Source organism: Lagopus muta, chromosome 1, assembly GCF_023343835.1.
Source record: "Lagopus muta isolate bLagMut1 chromosome 1, bLagMut1 primary, whole genome shotgun sequence".
NCBI classification, from domain to species: Eukaryota; Metazoa; Chordata; class Aves; order Galliformes; family Phasianidae; genus Lagopus; species Lagopus muta.
In genome coordinates this window covers 26,373,640-26,401,616 of record NC_064433.1, presented here as the reverse complement: position 1 = coordinate 26,401,616, position 27,977 = coordinate 26,373,640, and the positions used below count along the sequence as shown (strand labels likewise).

General features: G+C 41.5%; 1 protein-coding gene across 3 annotated transcripts; it reads right to left on the bottom strand.

Moving 5' to 3' along the window:
- Nucleotides 1–803: 803 nt before the first annotated feature.
- TMEM168 (transmembrane protein 168) lies at nucleotides 804–27,977 on the bottom strand. Of its 3 annotated transcripts, XM_048938749.1 has the most exons (6): nucleotides 27,192–27,977; nucleotides 26,481–26,547; nucleotides 22,163–23,430; nucleotides 10,711–10,853; nucleotides 9,479–9,753; nucleotides 804–5,178 (listed from the first exon to the last, which is right to left on the bottom strand). In XM_048938749.1, the coding sequence occupies exons 3-6, from the start codon at nucleotides 23,297–23,299 to the stop codon at nucleotides 4,631–4,633; spliced, it is 2,103 nt and encodes a 700-aa protein (XP_048794706.1). In that variant the 5' UTR covers nucleotides 23,300–23,430; nucleotides 26,481–26,547; nucleotides 27,192–27,977; the 3' UTR covers nucleotides 804–4,630. The 3 variants fall into 3 exon arrangements, with proteins under 3 accessions (XP_048794706.1, XP_048794692.1, XP_048794699.1); XM_048938735.1 differs by lacking the exon at nucleotides 26,481–26,547 and having other exon boundaries at nucleotides 27,192–27,976; XM_048938742.1 differs by lacking the exons at nucleotides 26,481–26,547; nucleotides 27,192–27,977 and adding an exon at nucleotides 24,564–26,457.

Sequence of the window (27,977 nt, the reverse complement as noted above, 5' to 3'; positions counted from 1 at the left end):
CAGTAAGTATGCTTAGGTTACACTTATTTTCCAGCACAAGCATATAACAGCACCTAAGAAGAAATATTTTTTGAACATTCATACTGACTGAATCCAACAGACTCATCTTTAGGCCAAAAAAAAAATTTAAATGGAACAAAAATTCCAAAGCCTGTGCCATGGATGCTCAACTCCATTCAAAGAGAGTTAAGATAGCTGCTGAGCAGCACTGGGGTAAAAGTGTGGTGCTCTCCAGGGCTGCCTCTGAATTTAAGACTTAACCGACATGATCTACGTTACACTGATGAACATATTGCAAAAGTAATGGATTGAGTCATAAGTTAGAAGTCAAATTCTGACTGTACTGAGCTGGCCAACGTCTTAAGGCACTGCAGACTGCTCCAGTCTCCCAGGCTGCTTCAAGAGGAGGGAGCATAAGAACCTCCCCAGCAGCTTTTGAGTGGAATAAATGTGCAGATTTGACCTCTTCAGCATTATACATTATCACAGTTTCTCTCTGCTTTGTAAATCCAGGCTTCATCTAGTTCAGACAGGAACCTTCATTACCTTTAGAGTCAGATATTACTGAAAAGGACGAGGCAAAAGGTGTGTTAATAATTTAAGCAAACATTTATCCTTCCTATTAAACTGTTAAACTACAGATAATCCTTGGAGTATTTTTAGAAATCGCTGCTGTATCTTCTAGCTGAGAAAATACACTGAAACAAGCTGTACACACACAGACCCCAGATGTAACTCAAGAGGGCACACAGATTTTGGAAAGTTTTGGAAGTGATAAAAGAAGCACAAAATGGAAATGAGCATCCAAACCAGCAAAATATATTTAAGTAATATCACAAATACACACACACACAAAACCTATTTACAGATGCAAAATCAGTATGTCCAGTAAAAATCCTCCCACAGAAAAGTATTTAGAAACAAGAAATTTAACCCAGTTACATTGTCCACTGCTGGTGACAGAGATGCTTACAGCTAGCATAGCATTAATTAGGTCTTAGCAAAATAATGGGAAAACTTACTGAAACTGATGAAATTATTATTTCTAGGAAAGGCCAGACAACGACAACCACGAGGCATAAAAAGCACAATGAACTGCAAATACTTAACTCTGGTAGTGCAAATATTCAGAAGATGGCTTTACCTCCATATTTGTTCAGAGAAAAACATTGTGAAGTTCCAGTCTGAACTCTCTTAAAGATTTATGTTTGTGGGACTTAGTGCATTTCTATATTTCAGCAAAGTTGATCCTGTACAGGAGGTAAATGAAATGAAGTCAACATAAAATTACTGCTGTGATACAAACTTACAGCAACCTTTATAACAAGATTTCTGAATATTGGTACAGACAAACATCTCAAAAAACCCAACAAAGTTTAGTCCACGACCTAACTTTCTGAACCCACACAATAAATTCTTGAGCATGTTACCCCCAAATAAAAACATGCAAATGCCAACATATGTAACATTCTTTGGAATTGGGTTTAAATTTTTCTGCACTGCACACAGGGCACAGCAGAGGCGATTCCTGCTGCCACGTGGAGCTGCTGGTGTGTACTCAAGGTGCAGAGAGCAGCGATGGGCATCAGCAGAGGGCAGCTGCACACAGCTGGTCAGAGTGGGCAGCTGCACAGAGTGGGCAGCTGCCCACACCTGGTCCTCGCCTGGGAATACAGGCTGTGGTGTACAGGTGGTGAATTAATACTGCTGAGTTCCTGAGGCTCATCATCCTGCACTCTGGCTTCTGAATCACAAAATACAGTCTCTTTGTCCAATAAAAGGCCTCACAGTCTTAAATGGTTGTAAACATAGTGGCATTTTTCACCATGCCTTTGCTGTTAAAAAAAATATTAGTCAAAAGTAGGAATACCTTAATGTTAAAACTGTGACAAATTCAGAAAACTAGAGTTCTTTGAGAAACAAATCTGATAATGCATGATTAGTTTTGTGAATAACCTTTTAGCAGACCAAAGAGCTGACTCATTCACTATTCAAACTGCTAACAACCACCCAGTCTGTCCTATAGGAAGTCCAAGCCTGATAAATATCCTGGAAACCATTTAACAAACTGAGGCAAGAGATCAGCACCAAACGTTCTTTGTTCTGTACAAAAACAGCTGTGTCACTGCGCTGCACAACGCATCTTTCACATTAGGCTGCTCATAGATTCAGGACAGGTCCGAAATCCAAAGCTTCCCTGTTCCTCTTGTAGAAAGATACAGATGGACAGCCGTAATGATGTAACAGTGGTACAAACAAAATAAGATGCACCCATTGTAATTAAAAGTGGTGATGTTCAAAACTTTTCCAAAATAAAAAGGACTAACTTCTCGATTTTCAGAAGTTTACAGGCTAACTATCAACTATTACAATATTGCTTTAAATGAACTTTGTTAAAAATTCATCTTAATTAGTGCTCCACTTTGAACAGTTTGTGATGCAATCAGATCAACAGTAGTGAAATGACAGTTTACAAGCCAAGTAGTTGCCTTATTGCAAACTTCTTATCTCCACACTCAAAGGTATGGTTGAGAAAGGCTTCTGCAGAAGAGGTAGTGCTTCTTTGCTGGTCCTTGACGGATCCTGTTCAGCCTAACTGTAAGAATCCAAGTTAGGTGCATGAGTGAGGAGCTTAAGTACCCAGAGGGGCTCCTGAGGATGACTCACAACAGAAGTGCTCTAAAGTTATTTAACAGAAGTAAGGGATTTGTCTGCTTGACCTTTGGCATGTGAAAGTAAAAACAAGATAAAACTATTAGGCACAACCAGTGGAAAATTTGCTTCATTCTAAAACAGGTCAAATGAGTCTTCCTCCAGGAACATTTATTCCTCCTTGTTAATGAGCAGTGCAGGTCGCTAGCACAGATTCAGTCTAATTTTCAGGCAAGTTAAAAGATGATACCAACCCCGTTTTAGGAACTTAAATACAATACCTGAAGTGAGATGGTGCCATTACTCTCTGTTCACCCCTCTGGGTGACAGAGTACCAGTGGCTCTTACTTAAAGAAGGGTCAAGTGGAACCGACCCTTGGTAGGATGTCAAATTTCACATCTCATTCCTTTATCTACTTCCCACTTCTTTGATGATGAGGCAGCAAAAGGGGGGGGGGGAAGGAGGGGGGAGGGAAGGAGCAATTTCTTGCCAAATAAAGTTGTGCAATACTCAGCAATGAAGAAACTTAGTGGCTTCCACTCACAAATCCTGCAAAATCACCACTGGGAAGTTAGTGGGTCCAAATTACTGTGGCCACTTCAGATCTCATAATTCAATAACATTTTGTTTCCATGAATTACTAACAGATATCAGAGTTAGCAGAATCTCTGCCTGAGAAGGTCAGATGGAATTAGAAAAGCCCTTGAAAACAAAGACTTACAGAGCTTCTAAAAATATGCACTGAAATTAAAATACGATTGCTACACTTTAAATAAATTACACCTGAAAGTCCTATTAAAATACTGATGGAAAAAAAAGAACTTTTCTGGATTGTACACATGTGCAACAGCACCAATTTTACTATCTTAGTGCCTCAGTCGTTTAACTCCTGATTTACTGTACTTATGCAAACGAAACAAAACTGCTACACAGCTTCCCTGAAAAGCACTGGGACAGGCTTTCTGGAGTCCCATCCAACTCTGCAACAGGAAGGATTAAGACCAGCATCTTGTGGCTGGGAAAACAGAGTTAAGGAATATTCAAGGTTCAGTGCTGGCTTATGGAAACAATCTTACTGACAAACTGCTTGCTCATGACTCTGATATGTTTTGAGGTGAGCTCATTGGTCTAATCCTGGACTCAGCATTTTACAGCATTGAGGGTTTAGGTGCAGATAAACGTGGAAGCAAGGAAGGCAGCACTTGTACTTCCACTTATTATCTATATACGATTTTCTTGGTTAAATTTCTTAGGCTTTGCTTCCTCCCCAGTTTTTCTTTCTTCAGAGTAGTTTTTCAAAAACAGAACCAAGTATGAGCCTGAAAAACACAGAATTACCCTGACCAGTGAAGAAAGAACTCTCTGTGCACTTTTTATTCCACCTAACATCACGAGGTTATCCAATTTCCTGTGGCAAATTTCCACCAATGGCAGTAGAGAACGAGGCGGGAGCTGAAGATGTAACAAAATAAAATTAAAGATCCTTGCAACTTACCTACATTGATTTCTCATTCTTCTCTTTTAATTTTGGCTCAGTGCTATAATATCCTTGAACCCACCAAATAACTTCAAGGACATATATTTTAAGTATTAGCTTGCTTCCTTTCCTGTACTTGAATCTTACAGTGATATAAATGACAAAAAAGCATGCTCTAACATTCGTATGAGCTGTTGTCTTTCACGCTGGTAATTCTGAACAAAGGCTGCTTTAAGTAGCACATATGAACATGCAAACTGTTGCCAAAATGCATGGTCTAATAAAGTCTCTTACATATGTACATACAGTAACAAAACGCAAATATTATAGTCCTACCCTCTTCTGTTTAAGACTGCAGTTTCTAACTGTTGCATATACTGTAGCTGCTCAAAGAGCTGAACAAAGTGAGTGCAGCAGATTTATTCAGAGAAAACAGTCATATAAAAAAACCTGTGAGGAAGTTCCCAGAGCCCTCACTTCATTTTCTCTTTGGTTCCTAATTAGGATTTGACGAGTTTGAACCCCTGTCCCGTGTCCAACACTGTAGGAAGAAACCAACTCATTTTCAATCTTTTCAAGCACCTAAAACACGCTTTACAGACCCAGAACATATTGAGACCGCAAAACCAGTTTGCCAGATGCACTAATGGATAGGTAACACGTGGGAAATAGATCATCCAGTGTTTGGCAACATCACTTCCTGTTGGCAAGTGCAGAGTATAGTCGCTCCAGCGTTTCGACACGCTGTACACCGCTTTCACTGTACGTCCCTTTTCTGACCAGCTGATGTTACTGTCAGGGTTACAGTTGTACTCAACCCATTGCCTGGTGAAGTCTCCAAGCTGCGGAGGGTCTGCTTCCTCAACATCTACAACTCTGGCCATCTCTGCTCCTTGCACTGCGACGTACTGGTCGTTTACTTTTCTTACTTCTTTAACCCAAGGCTGAGAGTTCTCACAGTCTAGAACAATGATGAGTCGAGAACAAAAAGTGCCATTCTTTTCTCTCCACCACTCCAAAAGTGTGTCAAGTCGCAAAGCATCACCTCCTGCCACAAGGAAAACACATTTAGTATCAACATGAAGAAACAGAAAACTCTACAGAACATTAACTGGAATCCGAGACACCTGCAACTTGAGTGCCACAACTTTTCATGTTTCATCCCAGCTTATGCTCCAACTTTGCTTTTAAAGAGCACATTTTTATTAAATAGAGTTACCTATGATGGGGATTCCTTCTGCCTAAGTGTAAGGGATACTGCAAGATCTGTGCAGCTTTGAAAACCAAACTACTTACCCAAGTGTTTAAGGGAAACATCTTGCAAACAAATGAATAAAACTCCACTGGTTCTAAAGTGATTATTAATGTAAGAAACTGACGTCTATTTGTTGGAGGTTGGAAGTACAGATTTGCAACAAAAACATTCTGGTTTGAAAGCATCCATTTTTTAAAAAAAATAAAGAAATTAAGATGACTTACAGAAGAGAAGTAGGAAAATGTAATTTAAAATAACAGCATTTCAATTCCAGAGTAATTTTCCCTGTGTAGCATAAGTACATTTAGCAAACTTTAAAATCTTGTTAATAGGAATTGAATTGCACAGATGAAGCTCAAACACAATACCTGCATATTTCAGCACTCACGCTTGTCTGTAAGGGTTGACAAAAGAAGTAATTCAAGTTAATAGCCTGGAGTTCAAGCTTTGAGCACAACACTGCAGTTAAAGTAAAACCAAAATTACAGAGCTACAACTTTCTCTAAAACGAATGCAAACTTGGGAAAAAATAGTACCAAAGAAAACCTTAAGAGTCTATAATAGCGATTTAATCTTGGTACATGATCCCTAGATTGCTGTATTTTATGTAATTACAACAGACACTTGTGTAGAAGCCAGTTTCCTTTTTTTTTTTTCCCCCCTAGGTAAGCCCCCTCTGTCAGTTATCAGTAAAAATTTGTTAACATTTGAAAGGCTTATAAGTAAACTTTATTTCAGTGTAACTAAGCAGGGATAGAGGTGATTTAAAAACAATGTAGTTGTTACAACTGTCCACAGAAAACCACCTCATCCTTCATCCACAAACACCCCCTCCACTTCCAGCCCTACTAACCTCAACCACACAGACTGATGGCCAGAGCAAGTTTCAGGCACCAAGCTGTGTGAGAAATCTATGCATCTGGCCACATCTGGCTCAGGCAGGTTTCACAAGCAGCTGGGCTGACAGTTTCAGCAACAAAGTCTGATTAGCCCAGCTCTCGCCTTGCATTCACTGGGAAGAACACAACCTCCCAGGTCGTTTGACTGCTCATGCTTTATGCATGACTAGTTAACAGTTTCTTTTATACACCACTGTGCTACAACCCACCTTCCAACTACAGAGAAACATCATTACTGAACTAATAAATCCAGAAAGGCTTCTTTAAAAGATGTCATTACAAAGCACAGACTACACTGCTACTGCTGTGCAGTCTCACTGCATAAATCAAGAGAAAGACACTGCTTTTTCTATTAGATGCAAATGATGTATTTCCTTGTTGCCATCTCTTTACTCCTCTCCAGAGGTCAGAGGATGGTACACATTACAGGAGCTAATGACCAAATGTTCCATCTGTCACAAAACGCCACTGCCCACTACAAAGTACGTGCTGTGCCACTGTATAATCAAATACCCTTCATCTTCTCAGTCTATACTTCAGGTTACTCACAACAGCAGTGCTGACTGGAAGGACTATCAAGTTGCACCCATAATTTATCTAACTCTCACAATGGGAAACTAATTCCAAAGTGTATTCAAGGCAAGTGGTAACTGTCTGTTCCCTTTCTTTATATGACTACACATTATCTCCAAATCGAAATTGAAGATTGGTGGTTGGAAAGAGAACTGAAAAGGAACTGGTTAAGACGGCTAAAAATCACTGCATTTACACATTGCAGTAAACTTTATTGCAAATGTTACCTTGTCCCTTACTCCAAAAGTAAAGACAGAGCTTAATACTGGCTACAGCTACCTAAGCAGGTGCACAGAGAGCCTAGGCTCCTCTGCCACACTCCAAGCTGGCCAAATGTAAGTAATGATCTGGATGCTGTCAAATTTCTGCATCAATGTTTGGTCATACATACCCTAGTAACCTAATGGTATCTGTGCTGCTGGCTGGAGCACTGGCAGTAGGCAGAGCTGAGCAGTTTGAGCCTCCACATGGTGCATGGATAGCCTTGGCAACTGTATGAGGTGGCAGCTGCTCTCCTGAACGCAGCCACCTTATTCTCAGAGAAGTAATTCTGCCATGCTGGTACACACCATGTTACATCACTCATGCTTAGTGACTATTGCTGCAGCTTGTTGTTGTTGTTTGTTTGTTTTTTACATCTACTGATACAGATGAAGCCTTTGAGAAAAAAATACACACTGCTCTTCAGCAGGTGTAGTAATAGTTCAGGCATGGAATTGCACCAAAACAGGTGTTTGGCCTCCAGAAGAAGACTGACCTGTGTCTGAACAGCTTACCATGCCTGCATGCCAAGCTCAAATCTGTCTACTCTGCTCAAGAGACCATGTCGTGGCAGATCGCTGATGAGCAGCCAGCAGCTCAGAGGCACAGTGCTATCCATGAAAACTAACTCTGACCCAGGAAGAAAACAAGTTTCAGAGTTATCATTACAAGATTCGTATTTTGCACACAGAATTATCAGAAGGCCAGTTTCATACAGCAAGGGAACAAGGCTAAGCCTATCAGCAATGTGAAAACTTCACAGGTTTACTAAACAATCGTTCTTATATAGCTGATGTATAACTGCAAAAAACAAGGCGATCAAAAAAGGGACAAAAGGGGGGAAAATGGTTTGCAATCTTGAGGCTACACTGTACCTAGAATGACTCCCAAACTCTAGGATGTCAGCAAACCTCAGGTTTTTTTTTTCTCCACAATACAAGGTTTCCTTAGTGTTTGAAGAGCTGCTTTTCTAGTGTGGTTGTACCAGCTTTTATTAATTTTAACTTTTATAAAACACAGAATACGTCTTAAGGAAACACACGCAGTCCTTCATGACAGCCTAGCTGTCACAGTGATACAGGACCCTGTGTGATTCACTTGTAAATGTGCTGGCTCTGCTATGTCCAGGAAATGAGAACAGATTATGTCTGTTCGATACAGTGAGCAAATACTCATCGAAGTACAGGGGAAATCTGTATTTAGAGCAGGAGGCTGCCTTTTCCACATTAATTTGCTGGAACAAAAAGAAGTAATCTTTAAAGGTTACTTTTCAAATTGTAAGTGGAATAAGAAACTGTTTAAACTCATAAGCACACATTTGGGGTCAACGATCGTAAGAAAAGTTAGCTGCAAAAGGATTTTTATCAAATTGACTAAATACTACAAAGGACAGAAGTTCATGCAGTTCATACTTGTCATACAACGGAAGGTAAGGAAAGGGTTGCTTCTTTAGTTAGCTGCAAAGAAAAGAGCCTTCTCCATTTCTCTATTCTCTCCACTAGCAGAAGCAGTCAGCCTGCAACCCTGCCTATTTTGATGATTCCCTGTCAGCCCTGAATTTCTTAACAGTCATACTCTATATATTACCAATTCCTTTCTTCCTTCCATCAGAAGAGGGGTGGGACAGGAAAGTCATTGTCCCTCTCTTCTCTGCCCTTGTGAGGCCCCATCTGGAGTACTGTGTCCTGGTCTGGAGCCCCCAATACAAGAAAGACAGAGAACTGTTGGAGAAGGTCCAGAGAAGAGTCACAAAGATGATCAGGGGACTGTAGCACCTCTGCTACAAAGACAGGCTGAGGGAGCTGGGCTTGTTCAGCCTGGAGAAAAGAAGGCTGCGGGGTGACCTCATTGCAGCCTTTCAGTAACTAAAGGGAGCCTACAAACAGGAGGGGAATCAACTCTTTGAAAGGGTAGATAACTGCAGGACAAGAGGAGATGGTTTGAAGTAGATGGAGGGAAGATTTAGGTTGGATGTCAGGGGGAAGTTCTTTACTATGAGAGTGGTGAGGTGCTGGAACAGGCTGCCCAGAGAAGTTGTAGATGCCCCATCCCTGGAGGTGTTCAAGGCCAGGTTGGATGGGGCCCTGGGCACCTGGTCTAGTATTAGATATGGAGGTTGGTGGCCCTGCATGTGGCGGGGGAGCTGGAGATTCATGATCCTTGGTCCATTCCAACCCGGGTCATTCTGTGTGATTTACTCTGTTTGCGATTCCTTTCCTGCTAGGAGCTCATATGAACTTGTACTCCAAAGATGTGGTTATTTGCCATTCTGGACTATGAGATAATGTGACTTTGAAGTTTTGCAATATATCACGATTTATCAATGCCAAAATTATCAACAAGGAACATACAAAAGTTACCTGCCAGTGCCCATTCACCAGAGCCATGTGAGTGACCACTGTAATATAAAATATATGTATCATGTCTGGGTCCATCTGCGGTCCGAAGTTCAAGAAAAGACTTGATCTTGGAGTGAAGGGTATCAAAGGACAGTCCACTTGTAGAGTAGTCACAACCATATGTCTCAATCATGTGATATGCAAAAAATCTTTGGATGGCATTAAGCATGCCTGTAGATCTCAGGTTTAACTCTTGCACATGATCAGGTGGAAGAAGAGTTGGCTGGCCATCAGGACTAAAGAGAAGAGAACCAGTTCTGATCAATAATTACCTCAGGTTTAGCAGACTTTTAGCAATTGAAAATTTCTTCCTGTGACATATTTTCTCTGCTATGAAGCACTACTACTGTAAATTCAAATTAACTTGAAAAACAGTTTACAAACAACGCCAAACACTGTATTTCAGTGAGGAGCCACTAACTTCCCCTCCCTGTTGTCACACTTTCTCCACTTCAAAGTGTGGACCTTTACTCAGCCCCACGCAGCTTTTTCCATGCAGGGAGAAACAGTGTCTCTGGACTCAGATTCGCTCTCGCCTGCACTCTGAACTTGCTGCTTAAAGACAAGCAGTGATCTGAACATGCAAGGCTCCCCTATTTCATCAAGCCCACTGAGAGAGCACTGCCATCAGACAGGCACTTCTTCAGATATTTGGGTGCAGGAAGAAGGAATACTAGTTTGCATAAAAAATATCAAGCAAACTAATTTTCAACAACAGAGTAGAAGAAACGCAAGTCACAATTTACTCTGCTATTTTGAATTCATGTATTTCTGTTCCAAAATAGTCCTTATGCAATATGGTACTCCCTTATGCAGATACAATAACCCACTTGCATGTGCTGGTTGTGTGTGCTCATCTTTCAGCACAAGAAGTAACTTTCAGATAATGGTGTTCACAGTTTAGAAAACGAAAGTTCTAAGAAAATGATGAACTGTAGCTGGAACAAGCCAAGTGTATTCAAGTATGTGGACGTATGTTCCTGAATAGTAATGGAAGAGCCTCATTATTCCAAAATGCAAGCTATTCATTAATCATAACAGCAAGAGATCTGGCCCTTCAAGATACCCAGTGGAATTAGTTACTCACTCTTTTTGAAGCAATACAAAAGTACCTAAGTAACAGCACTGGACTGCCTCTATTTGCTAACAGTTCACTTACACTACTGTGAAGTTGAAGGATATGGTAACTGTACCTGCAGAAGTTGGTGGGAACCACAACAGCATACCCCACACACGTTCCTCCCAGACAGTTCCCCAACTCGTGGAACAGTCCATGAGCCATGGACTCCAGAGGCAGAACAATGAGAAATGCACTCATGAAGATCCCGTTGGATGGCTAGAAAGAAAATAGACAGATTTAGGTATTGCATAAAAAGTTCTTCCTATACACAGTTTTAATGTGTTTTCCTTGTATTGATCAAGCATAACATGGAATGAGAATTATTATATGTAATGAATACTCACATATTTACATACACATTAAACATTGAGTACTCTAAAGACAAATGAAAGGTCAATTTGGTGGTTTGGGAAGACACTGGTGGTAAGCAGGGATCACTCTTCAGAGAGAAAGTGGTGAGGGGTCTGGAGCACAAGTCTTATGAGGAGTGGCTGAGGGAGCTGGGATTGTTCAGCCTGGAGAAGAGGAGGCTCAGGGGAAACCTTATTGCACTCTACAAGCTCCTGAAGGGAGGTTGTGGTGAAGAGGGATTTGGCCTCTTCTCCCAGGCAACAAGCAGGACACGGGGTAATGGCCGCAAGTTGTATCAGAGGAGGTTTAGATTAGACATAAGGAAGAACTTTTTCTCTCAGAGAATGGTCAGGCACTGGAATGGCTGCCCAGGGAAGTGGTGGAGTCGCCGTCCCTGGCAGTGTTCAAGACGCATCTGGACGATGTGCTGTGTGACACAGTTTAGTGCTAGCGGTGGCAATGGTGATGGGGAGACAGTTGGACTAGATGATCTTATAGGCTGTTTCCAACATTGTGATTCTATGATTCTATGAAAGGAATGCATTTGAAATCACTGACAGCACAGGATTTAGGTTTGAAAGCCTTGATCATAGCTTAAGCTTCACCCATTTAAGCAGTGATATCAAATGCCACAAAATTATGTATATAAAATAAGTACTTCTGTAAATATTAGCAGGACTGGGACTTAATCAGTGGAGTACTGCAGACAATATTATGCACCTAGCATGAGATGACAGCGTACTATAATACAGCATTAAAAATAACCGTTTCACTATTCTTGCTTTTTAATGCTAAGAGATTTATATATATATATATATATATACACACACACACACACACACATCTCCTCAGCAAGGTACAACTGAACGTGTCACACAAAGACCCGTTAAGAACATTACTGCGATTACTGCATACTGCATTATCGTCTTTTTAAGACAATTCTTTATGTATCTTTATGTACACAGGTATCACAAGAAAAAGAGAATTACTACAGTACTTCGCTGCATTCACACAGCTGATATTCTTCATGAAATTTTCCTGTTTTGTAGCTAAAAAGCAGTTTTGGAAAGGATTACTTCAGTAACAGTGAAAAGTAGATCACTTCAATGAAAAAGGTAAGGTTCCAAAACTCAGTTGCAGCCACTAATGCCAGTATAATAAAAACAGACTGCTGAAATGTCAGGTGTCAGTGAGAGGCAGATCAGCTTCAAGTTTCCCTTATTTATTTAAATATGATGTGACTGGGTTTAATAAGGCATAAAACACTTTAGGAAAGGTAGAACAATACAACACATAAACAACCAAGAACATTAACGTTCACGGTAAAGTTATCAAGTACTCATGTTCGTTTTACAGCAAAGGAAATAAATTCATGCCTACAGCCTCCTGTCTACGGCCTTCCACCACATTTATTTTACATGTGCTCTCTGTGTATGTACATATGTAATGTACAGCATTAGTATTTGCTTTAAACCTGGATTTTGCTTTCCTGTTTACCACTCTTAGTGATTTGCTGCAGACTGGTAGTTCAGCTTAACACACAGAAAAAACAATTTACAATTTGGAATGTAAAACATAGTGGAAAAATGATATTTAAACCAACTCCATTCACACTGGCGCACAGAGCTAACGCAACAATATTCAGTTTTTAAGAACACTGCACAACTTCCAAAGAAAAGCTTTACTCATCTCCTGTGCTTCCAGCTCTAAGATCCTGTGGTTTCTGAATGTCCCAGTTTTAAATAGTAGTCCATTGTACTTCTGATAGGATTTGACCTGAGTCCTTGAAATGGTGACAGCAATACTTTTACCACAAATAAGCACCAGAACCTGATATTACCTGACAACTAACTGATAACATTATTAACTGATAGTTGATAGCACTGCTCTCAAATAACCGGTAACTGTTAACTGATAGCATCGTTCTCAAATTCCACCACCTGAAACCACTATAAAATTATATCCAGATCTGACTAAGCTTCACAGAATTCCTTACCAATGAGAAGTTTATTTATCTAGTTTCTAGCGCTGAAGAGCAAGGCCATGACACTGAGCAGACAATCTATCACGCCATCAACAACCAAGGAGAGCTTCCCTTACCTGCAGCACAGCACATCTCATCAGAAAAGTTCAATATGTTGTGATTGGCTAACATTTGAGGAACAAAATCAGTTCAAATATAGTTTGTAAAAGGTGATAAGTCTCTTGATAATAAAGCAATCAGATTTCACGTGGTGTAATGTAATCTCATATTTAGTGCTAATAATTTGAATCCATAAGGAGTAGTGCCTGCCTATTAAATGCAAGTACATTACAGGAGATTCATAATCACCTTTATGTGCATCATTTTCTTAGCCATCTCAGGAGATATCTTCCATCATTCCAGACATATTCTTTACCAATTATGCCTATTGCTCAGTGGGTCAGGATCACTGGGTGAGTTAGGAGACAAGAAGTCCCCACTGAAGTACAAAGAAGCACTCATGAAGCAACTCTCAAATCCTGTGTCAGATCATAAGGATTTTCAGAGTAATTTCCCCAAACCACAGTATAACCATTACAGCACAACCTCAACCTGTTCTGTTGTAACTAAGGAGAAAAATAACCCTGTAACTCATTTTTGTGCCAAATATCAGCAGAATAGAGCTCAGTTCCCAAACATACTCTGATAATGAAAAGGACTCAATGACAACTTACAAAGATCTGCCAAGCATTCAATCTTTAGAAACTTGTGATCTGGTAAAGTATATGATGTTGATGAAATATTGGAGCTCTTGCTAAACTAGTTTCAAGATTTGGAGGTTTCTGAAACTGTAGATACCAGAAGATTAACTTGCCTTAAGTTACTGTAAAAACTGAAGGGCTCATCTGGAAAAGTTTCCCATTTATGATCAGTTAGAGGTTTTTCTAGACCTTGAAAAGCCTGAATGCACGGACCATGAAATGGTCAAGTTTTAGGACTATGACAAATCCAGCTTTTCCATCACATATAAACATGATGTATATAAATATGAGTTCTGGATCTTGTTATAACAAACTGCTCCTATGTTGAATTAGTGTTTTAATCAGAATGATCAAGTTACAAATAAAAAAATACACTGAACCACAAAAACAACATATATCAGTTGAAAAGGACCACAGCGGTCATGTAGTTTCAACCCCCCTGCTATGTGCAGGTCACCAACCACCAGACCAGACTGCCCAGAGCCACATCCAGCCTGGCCTTGAATGCCTCCAGGGATGGGGCATCCACAGCCTCCTTGGGCAACCTGTTCCACTGTGTCACCACCCTCTGAGTGAAAACCTTTCTCCTAATATCTAACCTCAACCTGCCCTGTCTCAGTTTAAAACCATCCCCCCATGTCCTATCACTGTCCACCCTCGTAAACAGCCATACCCGCTCCTGTTTATAGGCTCCCTTCAAATACTGGAAGGCCACAATGAGGTCTCCCCAGAGCCTTCTCTTCTCCAAGCTAAACAAGCTCAGTTCCCTCAACCTTTCCTCATAGCAGAGGTTCTCCAGCCCTGTGATCATCTCAGTGCCCTCCTGTGGACCCGCTCCAAGAGCTCCACATCCTTACTGAACAGGGGCCCCAGGCCTGGACGCAGTACTGCAGATGGTGCCTCACAAGAGTTGAGTAGAGGCGGACAATCACCTCCCTCCGTCTGCTGGCCACCCTTTGTTTAATGCAGCCCAGAACACAGCTGGGCTGCAAGCGCACACTGCTGGCTCATGTCCAGCTTTTCATCTATAAGAAGAATATCTCTATATCACAAAGAATATTATTACATCATTAAATTAATGAATTTGTATTTTGGAAGTTTACTTAGAAAATGCTATCATGTTCTAAACACTCCCTGCATTCCCCCAAGCCCCTAAAACATACACTGTGGTAAGCCTACAGAGTGTTCTGCAATAACAGAACTCGAGATCATCATGAAAATTTACGGTTTTCATTACATTTCCAACTGAGTCAGATTCAAAAATAAACAAATTTCCAATTAATTGCTGAAAGTACTCCTATTAATATGAAGTTACTAGCAGGAAAATTCACAAGTACTTGTTGGATAAGGGTCTTACAAAAAAAAGGTAATCATCTCTAAGATCCATCTTGCTCCTTAGTTTGTACTAAATCTTAAAGAAGGGAAAACGTGCTCTACCAGGTTATGAGTCAGCTCCACCTGAGGTTTCAACTTATCCTCATTTAGCTTCCATCTTATGCTACCAAGTAGTAAAACATATTTATTGTTAGGATATATATTTCATGCCTATAGACATCAATCTAACGTAAACATGTTGGCACTTGCTGTCAGCTCTTCATCATAGTTTTGATTTAGAAGAAATACACCACTAAGAAACACAAGAATGATTAACGATGTTGGAGAAACAGAAGATGAAATATTTTAATTCAGTGCAGCAAAAAAAAAAAAAAAAAAAAAAAGGAAAAAAAAAAAGGAAAAAAAAGAAGGTGGGTCCCTAAGATAGCAGCTCAGATGCCAAGTGGAGACTCAGTAAATCCAAAGGTTTTGATGACTGCCCTTAAAGAAGCAGATGGCTGTGCACTCACAGCCGGAGCCAGAAAGGGATTTTGTTCTTTCAGCAGTTCAGCCGTTTTGTCTCTGCTGCTGACTGCTCAAGCAATCTCAGCCCAAAGCAGCTCTCTGTACTCCAAGTGCCTACTGATCCCAGACCACACAAAAAGCAGAGAGAGGACACGGACCATCTCTACAATACCGCTGAAAAGATAAGAAGCTTTTTTATCTCTTGGCTTCTGGTGGTTTTATTGTTTGGTTTTGCCTCTGTGTTCTTCTAAAGAATATTTAGGAAATATATAATACATTCTCATTTCAAATAATGTGGAAAAGTTTTAAAAAAATACTTCTTGCTTTGGCTACTGAGATGACAGACAATGGAAGATGAGTGAGATTTGCTAGCAGTGCTATCCTTTGCTTTTATTTAGCTTTCAAAGCAACTTTATGGTTAAATGTAACTTAGAACACCAGAAGTTAGAAGTACTTTATACCAAAGTATACTGTTTTATATTCATGGATAGGACAACTCCATTCCCAAGGAGAAAACCACTGCTGAAACAATTCCAACACAGCATCTAACAACTGAGCATTAGTGATACGTGACTGCTGAAAACGAGGAGGAAGAACTAAATAAAGAAGCATTAAATTAATCAGAAGCCAGTTACAAATACCTACTGAAAAGCCCCTCTGATTAAATAGAAATTCATAAGCAGATGTCAGCTCAGATTATCACAGAGCTGCCAAATGGTGAGGCTGGCAGGGACCTCTGGAGGTCATTTGCTCCAGCCCCCTGCTTGGGCAGGGCCGCCCAGAGCAGGCAGCCCGGGATCACCTGCACCAGAGAGACAGGAGGCTTACAAAGATGGATTTGTGTATTTGTAAGGAAAAATTCTGCCCTGCATTTCAGTATCCAATCTGAATAATAGCTCTGTTTTTACCTATCCTTGGTCTTGTGCACTTACAGGGAAATAAACAAGTAATGCTGCTGAGCTCCTCTCCAGTCATACTGCAAACAAAGCCAATACACTCCAGGAAGAGAGTTCAGGAGAAAAAGAATAACTTGATAACTCATCTATGAAGGACAGCTTGTTCCAGTGAAAACAGGGGCTACTCTACAGGAAGAAAGACAACTTAAAGACAGAACTTGTGAAGTCCAACTACCAAAAGAAACAGCCTTATAACAAATGATTTAACAAAAGAGTAGTCTCTGCAGAACAATGAATGATGCATTGCTTCTGACTAAAAAAATAGCACTGGGAAAATCAAGAAAATAGTTTCAGAAAATAGTCATCACATGCACTGGCAGACAGATTTGATGCATTGTGTCCCGTCCCTGTTCTCTGCTCTAATCACAGGAAAGCCCATCTCTCAGCCAACATGCATTTGTAACAACAAAACCAGAAACAGTTGTCAATTTAAAAGCATATCTATTGGAACTCTGATTTTTTTTGAATACAAAAACTTGAATTCTGCAATTAATTAGACTGACAGTAATGCATTAACATAAATCAGACTCTTCTTCCCTTACCTTGGCATACAGCACTTAACAATTTGATTTTTAGTTTCTTAGAAAAAGATTCCTTCAAACCTTCCCAAGATCTTTGCTTGCAAATTCCAAGACCTTCATGTGCAATTTTTTCATCATTTTATTAGCATCTGAAAGAAGTAATGCCTGAGTCATTCGCATGTCTTCTGCTGGATTCTGTTCCAATCAAGAGCCTAATTACAGACAGGCACATGAGTAATTGCTGAAATGAGTAAGTGCTACTGGAGTTAAAGAGGCTATTGATCTGACTAAAATTATTTACAGAAAAATAAAGGCAGTGAAGAATGCTTGCAGATTTTTCCAAGAAAAATTTCAGCATGTTTCTACTGACAAGTCAAGGTGTCCTTCCCTTCCAGCAAAAGCAGGGATTACTCTCAGAAGCAGACCATGTCATTACGTCCCACTGAAAACCTGCCACTCAATTTTTGAGTGCAATCAGCTTTAACAAATTACTTTTACATTTCTTGTGCTTCCAGAGCAAATCCTTCAGGGTGACTCTTCACATTTCAAGTTTGATCTGTCGGAGACAGAATCAGTTTAGTTCTTTCTAAGCACATACCAAAGTCCCAGAAACAGAGACTTACCAGCCCTTGGCTGATTGCAAGGGCTGAACTTCCCTTAAAGAAAGGTCCTTGGCTGACAGGACTTCCATCCTCCACAGTCCTGCTTGACACAGAAGAAAATAACATGAAAATGTAAGGATGGCTGTATTAGGCGACATCAAAGATCCATCTAGGAGAATGTTGTCCCCACAGACTCTAATGCCTAGGTAAGATGTAAGGACAAACATTTACATTTCCTGAGTATTCCAGCTACTGGTGGCTTACAGGCTCCTAAAGCCAGACATAAGATTCTTATGAGAATATAAGCCTCAGAAAATGTGTCCCCATCAACCTGTCCAGTTTCCCCTTGCGCCTTAGTGACCACTTAGTGCGTGCCGTGATACAGTCCAAGCAAACCTGACTGTACAGGGAACTATTCCTACCTGTCTTCTCAAACTTGTCTCATGCCAACTTGATTCTCATCTGCTTTTGGACTGGAATTTACTTTCTGACACGCACAGTATTTTATATTCCCACTTAGCTCATTTTCATACCGAAGCATTCTCATTTAGCCATTCCTGTTTCAAATCTCTAATGAATTTCATCACTCTTCTGCAAACCTTCTCCTGTTCTCTTATCTAGTGGGTGACAATTAAGAATTGCACTGAAAATACTGAAGCTGTGTATTTATGCAGTGGATAAAAATACCTCCAGTTCTTCCCCAACAACTCCCAGTATTTAATTTGCTTTTTTGACCACTAATAAACATTAAGCTGACACTGTCACGGGAAAGCATCTACCAGCCTTAAAATCTTTTTCTATTACATACTAACATCAGCAGCTTTTTTTTTCTTTTCTTCTTTTGGAGCAACAGTTTCTAAAAACTAGAACACCACATATTAAATCCCAATTTATACTGATAAATTGTATGCTGATATATCATTGCTTTCTTACTTCTAATTATTTTGAAAACTGACATTGCCCAGACAGATACAGAAGAGGCATGGCTTCTTGCAGTTTCTGTAACTACCAAGGTATCCATTTATTAAGCTGTGCTCTGGCAGGTCTGATAAAACACCACCTTTTCTGAGAGCAGAAGAAATAGGCAGAGAGTGATCTGTGAGGCAAACATCACACCTCTGAGACAGAAATGCTTTTAGCTGAAGACAACTGCACTCATAATCTTAAACTAATTCATTACTGTAAATACACAATGCAAGAAACACAAATACAGTAAAATAAATGTCAACATAATTATCTTTGAAAATAATTACAATTATAAAATGTATTTCCGGATGAGTATGTGGTCCAATGCCTTTCATTTCTGCCACTATGATTACTCCTCTTCCCACTCAATAGGTAAATACACAACCCATCAGACAGAGTTGATGAGTGACAGCTTATCTTATTTACACACAGGATGCTAGAAACTGAACTTAACCAAAAATACGGTTTTAGCTGAATTGTCAGCTTCCCTCTTGCTAAATGTCCTGCACAAGGCATTCTGAAGCACAACAGCACTTCCCCAGAATTAGAGAGGCCTGAAAATGATCAAACTCGTAACAGCTGCAGTTATTTTGGGGGCGCACAACAGGGATGGAAAAAAAAGAAATGACATGGAATTATCAGCACAAAGAGCAGAAAGTAACAGGATGAGTTTGAATCCAATCTTCCCTGCTTATGCAGACAAGCCACACTCACAAAGCAGCCCTCCTGAGAGCAGGGCTGTAACAGGTCAGTCAGATTGGTAGGGAGGGGGCAGCCAGCCCTGAAAGGCTCCACACACAGGCACTGGAAGCTATCAGAAGAAACCACCACCCCCAGCTACCTGGCCAACTTGTACAGCTGATCTGTTCTGACTGCTTTGCTGGGTACAAACAGGCGGAGCAACTCCAGCCAATCCATTTTTGTAATTATTAACCCAAGAACATTAAAGGAGTAGAGCGAAGACAAAGAAAGCAGCAAGAATGTTTGAGAGATTGTGAGAAATTTGCTTTCACTAAGGAAGTTACCTGGCACAGCAAAATTAAAGATCCGCATTCTGCTCAATAAAAATCACATCATTTGCAGAAGAAAAAAAAATATGGAAGTCAACAGTATTAATACACTGATATCCTATATTTACTGCTTTGTTTCCCAATCTATTGTTTCATTTCTTTCAGTGCATTAGCACATTTACCTTCAGTAAACACAACCATAGAATGGCTTGAGCTTGAAAGGAGATTCAGTATCATATAATTCCCCCACACTGCCTCAACCCCCTTGCACCCACCAGCTCAGGCTGCCCAGGGCCCCATCCAACCTGGCCTTGGACACCTCCAGGGATGGGGCATCCGCAGCATCTCTGGGCAGCTGTGCCAGTGCCTCACCATCCTTTGAGCAAATAATTTCTTCCCAACGTCTAATCTAATCCCCTTTTAGTTTAACGCTGTTACACCTTCTCCTATCTCTATACTCTCTGATAAAGGTCCCTCCCATTCTTTTCTGTAGGCCCCGTTTCAGTACTGGAAGGCTGCAATGATGCCTTTCTGGATATTTCTATTCTCCAAGCTGAATAACTGCAACTCTCTCAGCCTCTCTTCATAGGAGAGGTGCTCCAGCCTTTTGATCACTCCTGGCTCTCCTCTGGACTTGCAGCTCCACATCCTTCTTAGGCTAGAGCTAAATGCAGTACTGCAGGTAGGAGCTCATAAGGGCAGAGTAAAGGGGGACACGCATCTCCTTTGCCTTGCTGGTCACCTCTCTTTTGATGCAGCCCAGGACATGGTTGGCTTTTTGGGCTGCAAGAGCATACTGCTGGCTCACGTTGAGTGCTACATCAACCAGCACCCCCAAGACCTTCTCCTTCAGGCTGCTCTTAATCTATTCTCCACCTAGCCTGTATTCATGCATGGGACTGCCTCAACACGTGCAGAACACTGCACTTGGACTTTTTAACTTCATGTTGTTTGCATGGGCCCATTTCTCTTGAGCTTGTTTATATCCCTGTGGATAGCATCCATAGCATCCCCTAGCACATCACCTTCATCACACCAGGTGGTGTGGTGCCATCCATAAACTTGCTGAGGGTGCACTGAATCCCACAGTCTGCATCACTGACAAGATGTTTAATATTGCTGGTCCTAATACAGACCTCTGAGCGACACCACTTGTAACAGGTCTCCACCTGGACACGAAGCTATTGACAGCAGATCTGGGAGCTCAACCATCCAACCAATTCCTTATCTGCCAAATGATTCATCCATCACATCCACACCTCTCCAATTAGAGACAAGACTGCTGTGTAGTACAGTGTCAAATGCTTTGTCCAGGTGGATGATGTGAGAAATATATTCTGGGCAATTTTCTTCTCTACTGTAATTTTTTGGGGTTCTTTTGTCCTTTCCACAAGTTGAGGCACTGTAGTGACACAGGTTAATACTTCTCCAAGAAAAAGCAAAACTTCCCACCCTTTATGGCGAGCTTGTCTGTTAACCTCTGGTGCTCCTAACAAAGGATAAAAACAAACCCAAAAACCTTACCCTCCTCTCCCACCGCAGCTCTTACAAAACACCTGTTAATTGCCTTTTCAGAAAACTCTGTAATACCTTTAATCCACGAGGCTATTTAAATCTAAGAAACTGCAGGAATGAGAAACTGTTTTGGAAATCTCTGGAAACTACAGAGATATTTCTACTACATGTAGCAATGTTGTATTGCTAGATACTAGATTGCTAGATAGATCTTTGTATTTTAATATCTAATTGATAAAATTCTTTTGACAGACGCATGAACATAAAAAGAGATTGTTGAAGCTTTTCAGATCAACCGAAGAAGGCAGGTGCCAAACTCCCTTTTTGCCCTGCTGCCCCAGTGATAACATGCTTTAATTTGGACACTGAACAAGCATTTCGAGAGGAATGTATGTTTTCTGATAAAGAAATCACACAGGTCCTAAGTGGGGAAAAAAAACACCACAAGTCTTAAGAACACTGTGATTTTACGAACGGGTCTTTCTGAGATATGTACAGATTTGAATGTAAGCCACTGAGAGCACTCACACCAACCATTTGCTGGTTTGTCAGACTCCTGATTTCCCATTAATGTTTAAATACCAAGCAAAACCATTGAAAAATGCATTCTAAAAACAAAGGTTTGCCTCAATTCAATTAAAACAGTCCATAAAATAAAGTCCTCAATATGGTGTGTGTTAGTGGGATCTGATGCAGTGATTCAGTTTTAGAACAAATTTTGTGGCACGAGTAATTTGGAGTCAAAATAATTTTCTAAGTGGGTAAATTTAAAATACTTTTCACACTTCTTTTACCCTGGAAACATGATCGGAACTTCCCATTCTGGCCATGAAGAATTTCCAGTTGCCTTCATTAGCCACAGTCAAGGCACCACAGAGCGTTAAATCAGAAGAGGAAGCTTTTGAAGCCAAAGGTTCCAACTCTGAATCGCTAAGCTTTGATGACACGATACACCACCAAATGTCACAAGAATTTCAAGAAGCCAGTAATTCTCAGGGACATTCTCGAGAGGGAGATCAAAATAAAAAGATTATTACTTACTTGCCAAGAAACTGCCCCCAAAACAGCAGTTGCGAGAAGGCTGAAAAATACTAGCTGTTTTGAAATCAAACAGAAGTGACGCATTCCTTTAGATGCCATAACTCTGTCAAGGCTGTTGTTTTCTGCACAGTGGGTATAGTACACTTTATGACAGTCATTTAACTTTGTGTGAAATCCCCAAAGAGTTATAAAAAAGATCACGTGACAGATCATCCAAAAAATACCAAAGATAGAAAAGCCAGGTATCACAAAGTACCAGAGATCCAAATACCGTAGCTTGAAGGCAGCAAGAATGAAAAAGATTAGTTCAATGACTCCCACTGAGACGACAGAAAGCCTTCTGCAGATTTTACCACGGTACAGGTAGGGCTTCCATCGTTCTGTAACTGAAAGTCCACTGAAGTAGACATCGAGGAGGGGATCCGAAATCAGGCAGCTGAAGAAACAGGCCAAGGCAAAAGGGTTTGTGGGAATTTGCAGTGATGGAAAAAAGAGTAAGGATGCAATGGCTCCAAAAATGGCCAAATTTGGAATTGCCAAAAAAGACTTCATACGTAAGTCAATAATCAGCATGGCCAAAGCTATAACCAACAGAATTATACTCATAGATTTTTCTACCAGCATAGTTGTGCTGGCAATTGCAAACCCAACTAGCTCCAAAAATTCAACTGTTGTCAGCAGAGTCGGTCGATGATGGATACATCCACAAATCCTCTCAACCAAAGAACATAGTACCCTCAAAACAATGGCAGAAAGGAGTAGATATTTAGTAGCTTCTTCTTTCACATCATTTTTGAAGGCAGAATTATTGAGAAAACAGAGAAGGCCAAGCAAAAAACCAAACCAAAGATTGGAGAGACTCAAACTTGCTGTTTCCATTGAAAAATAGTAGTACAGTATGCTGGCAATTCCAAGAACAAACAGTCCGAGAATAAATATTACCAAAATCAGCGCATCTGCAGTCTTTTCCCACCTGACATAAAGGCCCATACAAACGGCAACCAGCAAGTCGATTCTGGCAAGATAGCCAAGATATCTGACTGACGAATGCATGTTCACTTCTCTGTTTGCTTCTTCCAGCCTTGTCATTGCTGCATAGAGACAATGACTAACGCAGTAACGTATTGACCCACACATGTAAACTGCAGTTAGGGGTTTTTACCCACTTGAGTGAAAGAAAATATTCAGGTTTCATCCAACAAATTCAGTGTGACAACTGCTTTTTGTAGTATCATTTCAGCAACAGTGGTCCAGAATCATTGAAGTGCCTGGAAGAGAAGTTTTAAAAATGTTAGTGGCAATGAACTCTCTTTAACAGTATACAACATAAACACAACACATCCCTTTAACATCTGAAATACAAAATGAATACAAGACAAGTGTGTTTTTAAAGGTCATTCAAATTTATTTCATCACTAATACATCACACTGTTTTCACATAAATCTTATTTCATAATTTGAACAAGAAAAATTTAAACCAAACTTGGCCTGTGCAGCTTTGCCATGCAAACCATCCACTGGGTATTTGTATTGGATATCTAAGTGTATCCAAAGCATTTCTGTTTTATCCATTACCTTACAAAACATTTCACTATTGCTTTAAAACATTGTTTTACTTCACATTTGTTCTACTTTACTTCACATTTTTAAGTTCTGCCTTCATACCAAACCTTCTCAATATGTTTTGCAAGTCTTCCTTTTACCAGTCAAATAGCTACAGAGTTTACAAAAAAAACTTCACAATCAGTTAACAACCTTCAACCCAAAATAGATCACAAAAAAGGCAATTATCATTATCTCCACTTCTCAGAAGAGGAATGGTGATATCATTTATCCATTTATCAACTGATTTGGCACTCACTGTATTCAGAGATAAAATTCAGCCTTTTTTTTTTTTTTTTTTTTAAACAATCTCAATGTCTTTAGTTTTACCTCTGAGACATTTTTCCCCACAAAACAAACAACAGAAACAAAATAATCAAGATAAACATTGTATTTAAAATGTAAACTCTTCCTACCCAGACCTATTTAACTGCTGTGGTTTTCTTTTCCATACAAAATCATAGAATTGCTGAGGTTGGAAGTTCCAACCTCCTGCTGTGGGCAGGGTTGCTACTCAATGGATCACAGACTACCCAGGGCCTCATCCAATCTGGACTTGAAAACCTCCAAGGATGGGGCATCCTCAACTTCCCAGGGCAACCTCAGTGAAAAAACTTTCCCTAACATCTAATCTAAATCTCCCCTCTTTCGGTTTAAAACCATTCCCCTTCATCCTATAATTATCAAACCATCTAAGAAGTCTGTCTCCCTCCTATTTATAAGCTCCTTGTGAGCTCTGGAAGGCCACAATGAAATCTCCCTGATGTTCTCTTCCGCAGCCAGAACAAGCCCAACTCACCGTAGGAGAGGCGCTCCAGCCCTCTGACCACCTTTGCGGCTTCCTCTGAACATGCTCCCACAGTTCCACATCTTCTGAGTGCTGGGGACCCCAGACCTGGGCACAGCATTTCAGACAGGGCCTCATGATGGCAGAGTAGAGGGGAATAATCACCTTCCTTGTTTCCAATTCAGCCCAGAACACACAGTCATATTTTAGGTGATATCTATGGAGATCTCGCTAGAGATCATCAATATTTTACAGGATATGCTTCTTCCCAGTCTGAACTCAATTTTGAAACATGAGGACTACTGCAATCCTATGGGTGTCTAATCTTACCAAGTTTACATACAAACAATACCATTAATTTCCATAATGAGAACTCCTTTGAGAACTTCTGTTTCTATTTCCATCAACATCTATATTTCACTGTATTTATTTATTAGGAGAAACATTAGAGAACACTTTGACTGAAATTCCTAACTTAAGGTCACATTCTCTCTTCAGTTTTATGTTCCAGTTTCTTTAAATGCGCCAAGAACAGAAATGAGGGATTGATTGGCCTACACGTTTTGGTTGCCCCAAAGACTGATATGCAATATCAAACCACCTTAAGTAACTGGCTTAGTGACAAACTGATCCTAAGGAGTCCTATTTTTTAAATTACTTAAGACTGGTAACATTTTCAAATCACCTAAGGTACACTGTAGATATTACTTGGAAAGAATTGTGCATTAAAAATCTGTTTAATTGAAACAGAATACACACAACCTACTCACAAGGGATGGCAATTACATGATGCTCCGTGAGTTCTCTGGATTTCAGCAATGCATTTCACAGTACTCATTAATGATTTATATATATAAACTGAATTCATAACTGTCTGAACACTTAGGATCTCGTAATATTTTGCCTCTCACCCAGTAATACAGGTGCCTCTAAGCACTTCACTTGTTCTCTACTTTACATAGCTCGCACAGCCCAAAGTTAGCTATCATGTTCCTGGTGACAACTTATCAGGTATTACAGCTCTGTGCTTACTCCTGTATTCTTGTAACACAACCAACATTCGCTTTGGAGACAACTTGAGCCATCTATTAAACTTCCACATACTCTCTTCCTCCACACAAAGCTCCCAGTTAGCCCTCATTCGAGCCACAAACACAGAGGAATCATTTCACATTCTCTTCCAACTCTCAGCACTGATGTCTGATGGTTGCTACGCAGAGCTGCACGTGCTGTCCTGCTGTCACGGAACCTTCCTGGCATCCTCCAAGACAAGGATTAATGTTGGAGGTATTCATTCAGACAACAGCTTCATACAAGGCATTGGTCTGTCCCACACACAAAACGCGTGAGCTTCCACACAATACCTGGCTTCAAATTTTGCCACTGCTGCTAAATCACTTTTCGTAGGCTGTTACACAACAAACTCCCCCACAGCAAACCTCTCTATCTGGCTGAGCACACGTTGAGCTGAGTTTTGTTGTCATCACATCATGAGAAACATGAAACAGAAACTGCTGCTACTGGCGTCAAGGTGTCTGCGTGGGCATGTCGACAGCAGAAAACACAGAGCTGGTTCATGTGCTGAGTTACCTGCAGCACAGCAGCATTCTGGCAGCCCAGACCCTGAATCCAGCCTTCTCTTCCTGATTTTCTACTGGATTAGCAAAAATGTCCACTAAGAAAACATTCTATTAGACACCAATGTTCTAATCAAAACGCACAGCCAACATTTTGGTTAAAAGAATAAAAAGCCATATTTTTGTGATTTATGTATGATACTACACAGATTTTACCAAGTCAGTGTAACACAGCAAATCCAATGGGAATTCCTATATTAGATTTATTCTTCAAAATATAACTATCTGCTGCTTTCATCACTCGTTTGTGTTTAAACTTGGAACAAAGGACAGTTCAAAGTTTGTCTTTTACCTCAAACAGCCTCCGTGTTTCAAGCTGGCACTTCCGAGTTGAACAGTTGATCAAATCAAACTTGATGCTGAGTTAAAACAGAACGTGTACATTTCTTTCTAAGCACTCTTTGAATTTTGCAGACTTATGGCTGCAAAAGCCTAGAGCCCGCAAACAGATTTAAACATTCAACTCTGCAGGAGTCTTTTCTGCATAAAAAGGCACAGTGCTCCCAAGGCAGTTTGTACCACCATTTGCACAGGCAGAAAAAAACCCAAACTACACCCAAAGTAGCACAAGGGCGGTTCGTTGGTTTCAAGGCTGGGCGAGGCCCATCTACGCTGGATTCCCAAAGCCTGTTACCGGACCCCACCTCCTGCCACATTCTTCCAGTTCTGCGAGCATTTGTAGCAAAAGCGACTTTCAGCAAGAAAAATACCGCTCAGTCAATGAGCTAACGTTGGAACACGTTCCAACCTCAGAGTAACGATTCCGTTCGTCCTCAAGCGGCAGCACGGAGCGCAGCCCGGCCGGCAGGCCCCACCGGCTGCCTGGAGCCGTGTCGGGGGCACCCGCCGTGCAACGCCGAGCTAGGCGCTGCTGCTGCCGCTGGCACAGGAGCCCACCGCGCCCTGATGCGCGACAGCCGCTTCGTGCAGGGGGCTGCACCCCGGTGCTTTCCTTCGGGGAACCCTCGGCCCCGCGAGGCCTCTCGTCCCGTCCCGCACTCACCTCAACAGGCGCCCCGCCAACTTCCTCCCGCGCCGCGCCGCCGCCATCTTGAGGCTGAGGCCGCAGCTACGGGCAGCGCCGGGGCCCAAACCGCGGCGGCGGCGGAAAAGCCGGGCCCGGGCCCGCTCGGCGCCGCGGGGCTCGGAGAGCCGCCTTACGGGGTGCTGGCGGTGGGGGCGCCCGGCTGCAAGAGGACGGCGCGGCGCTCCGAGGAGCCGGGCGGAAGGGAAGCGCCGAGGGCAACGGCAGCAGCTGAAAATGAAAGCGAGGCGGGGACGGCGGGAGAGATGAGCTCCCGTTGGCCGCGCCAGGAGCGGGCCGCTGCCTGCAAGCCCGGCGCGGTCCTCGCGGCGAAGCGAGCTGCAGCCGCCGGGGAGGGGCATGCCGCGTTCCCCCGGCCGCCTCCTGCCAGGGGAATTCGGCAGGCAGTGGATACGCGGGAGTGATGGCGTGTTCGCCGTTCCACAGGCGCACAGAGTGCAGCGCTGGCGGAGCGGGGAACGAAAAGCAAAGGTGCGTCCCGTCATCAGTCCGCCTGTGTTCGGAGCAGAAAGAGGCTGTGCCTGAGGCACGACGCGGCCAGCCGCGCCGCTCCTGCCTCCCCGTCATTTGCTGGCAGCCGCATTCTGCAAGGACGGGATTCAGAGCCACCCTGACGTTATGCAGAATAACGTCCGTGTCTCGCTGCACTGCACAGCGCAGTCGAGTGGGTAAGAGGAGGAAGTTTCAGGATCTTAATAGCTCCACTGCTTACGCGCACGAAATAATAAAGAGTTTGAAGTTCAG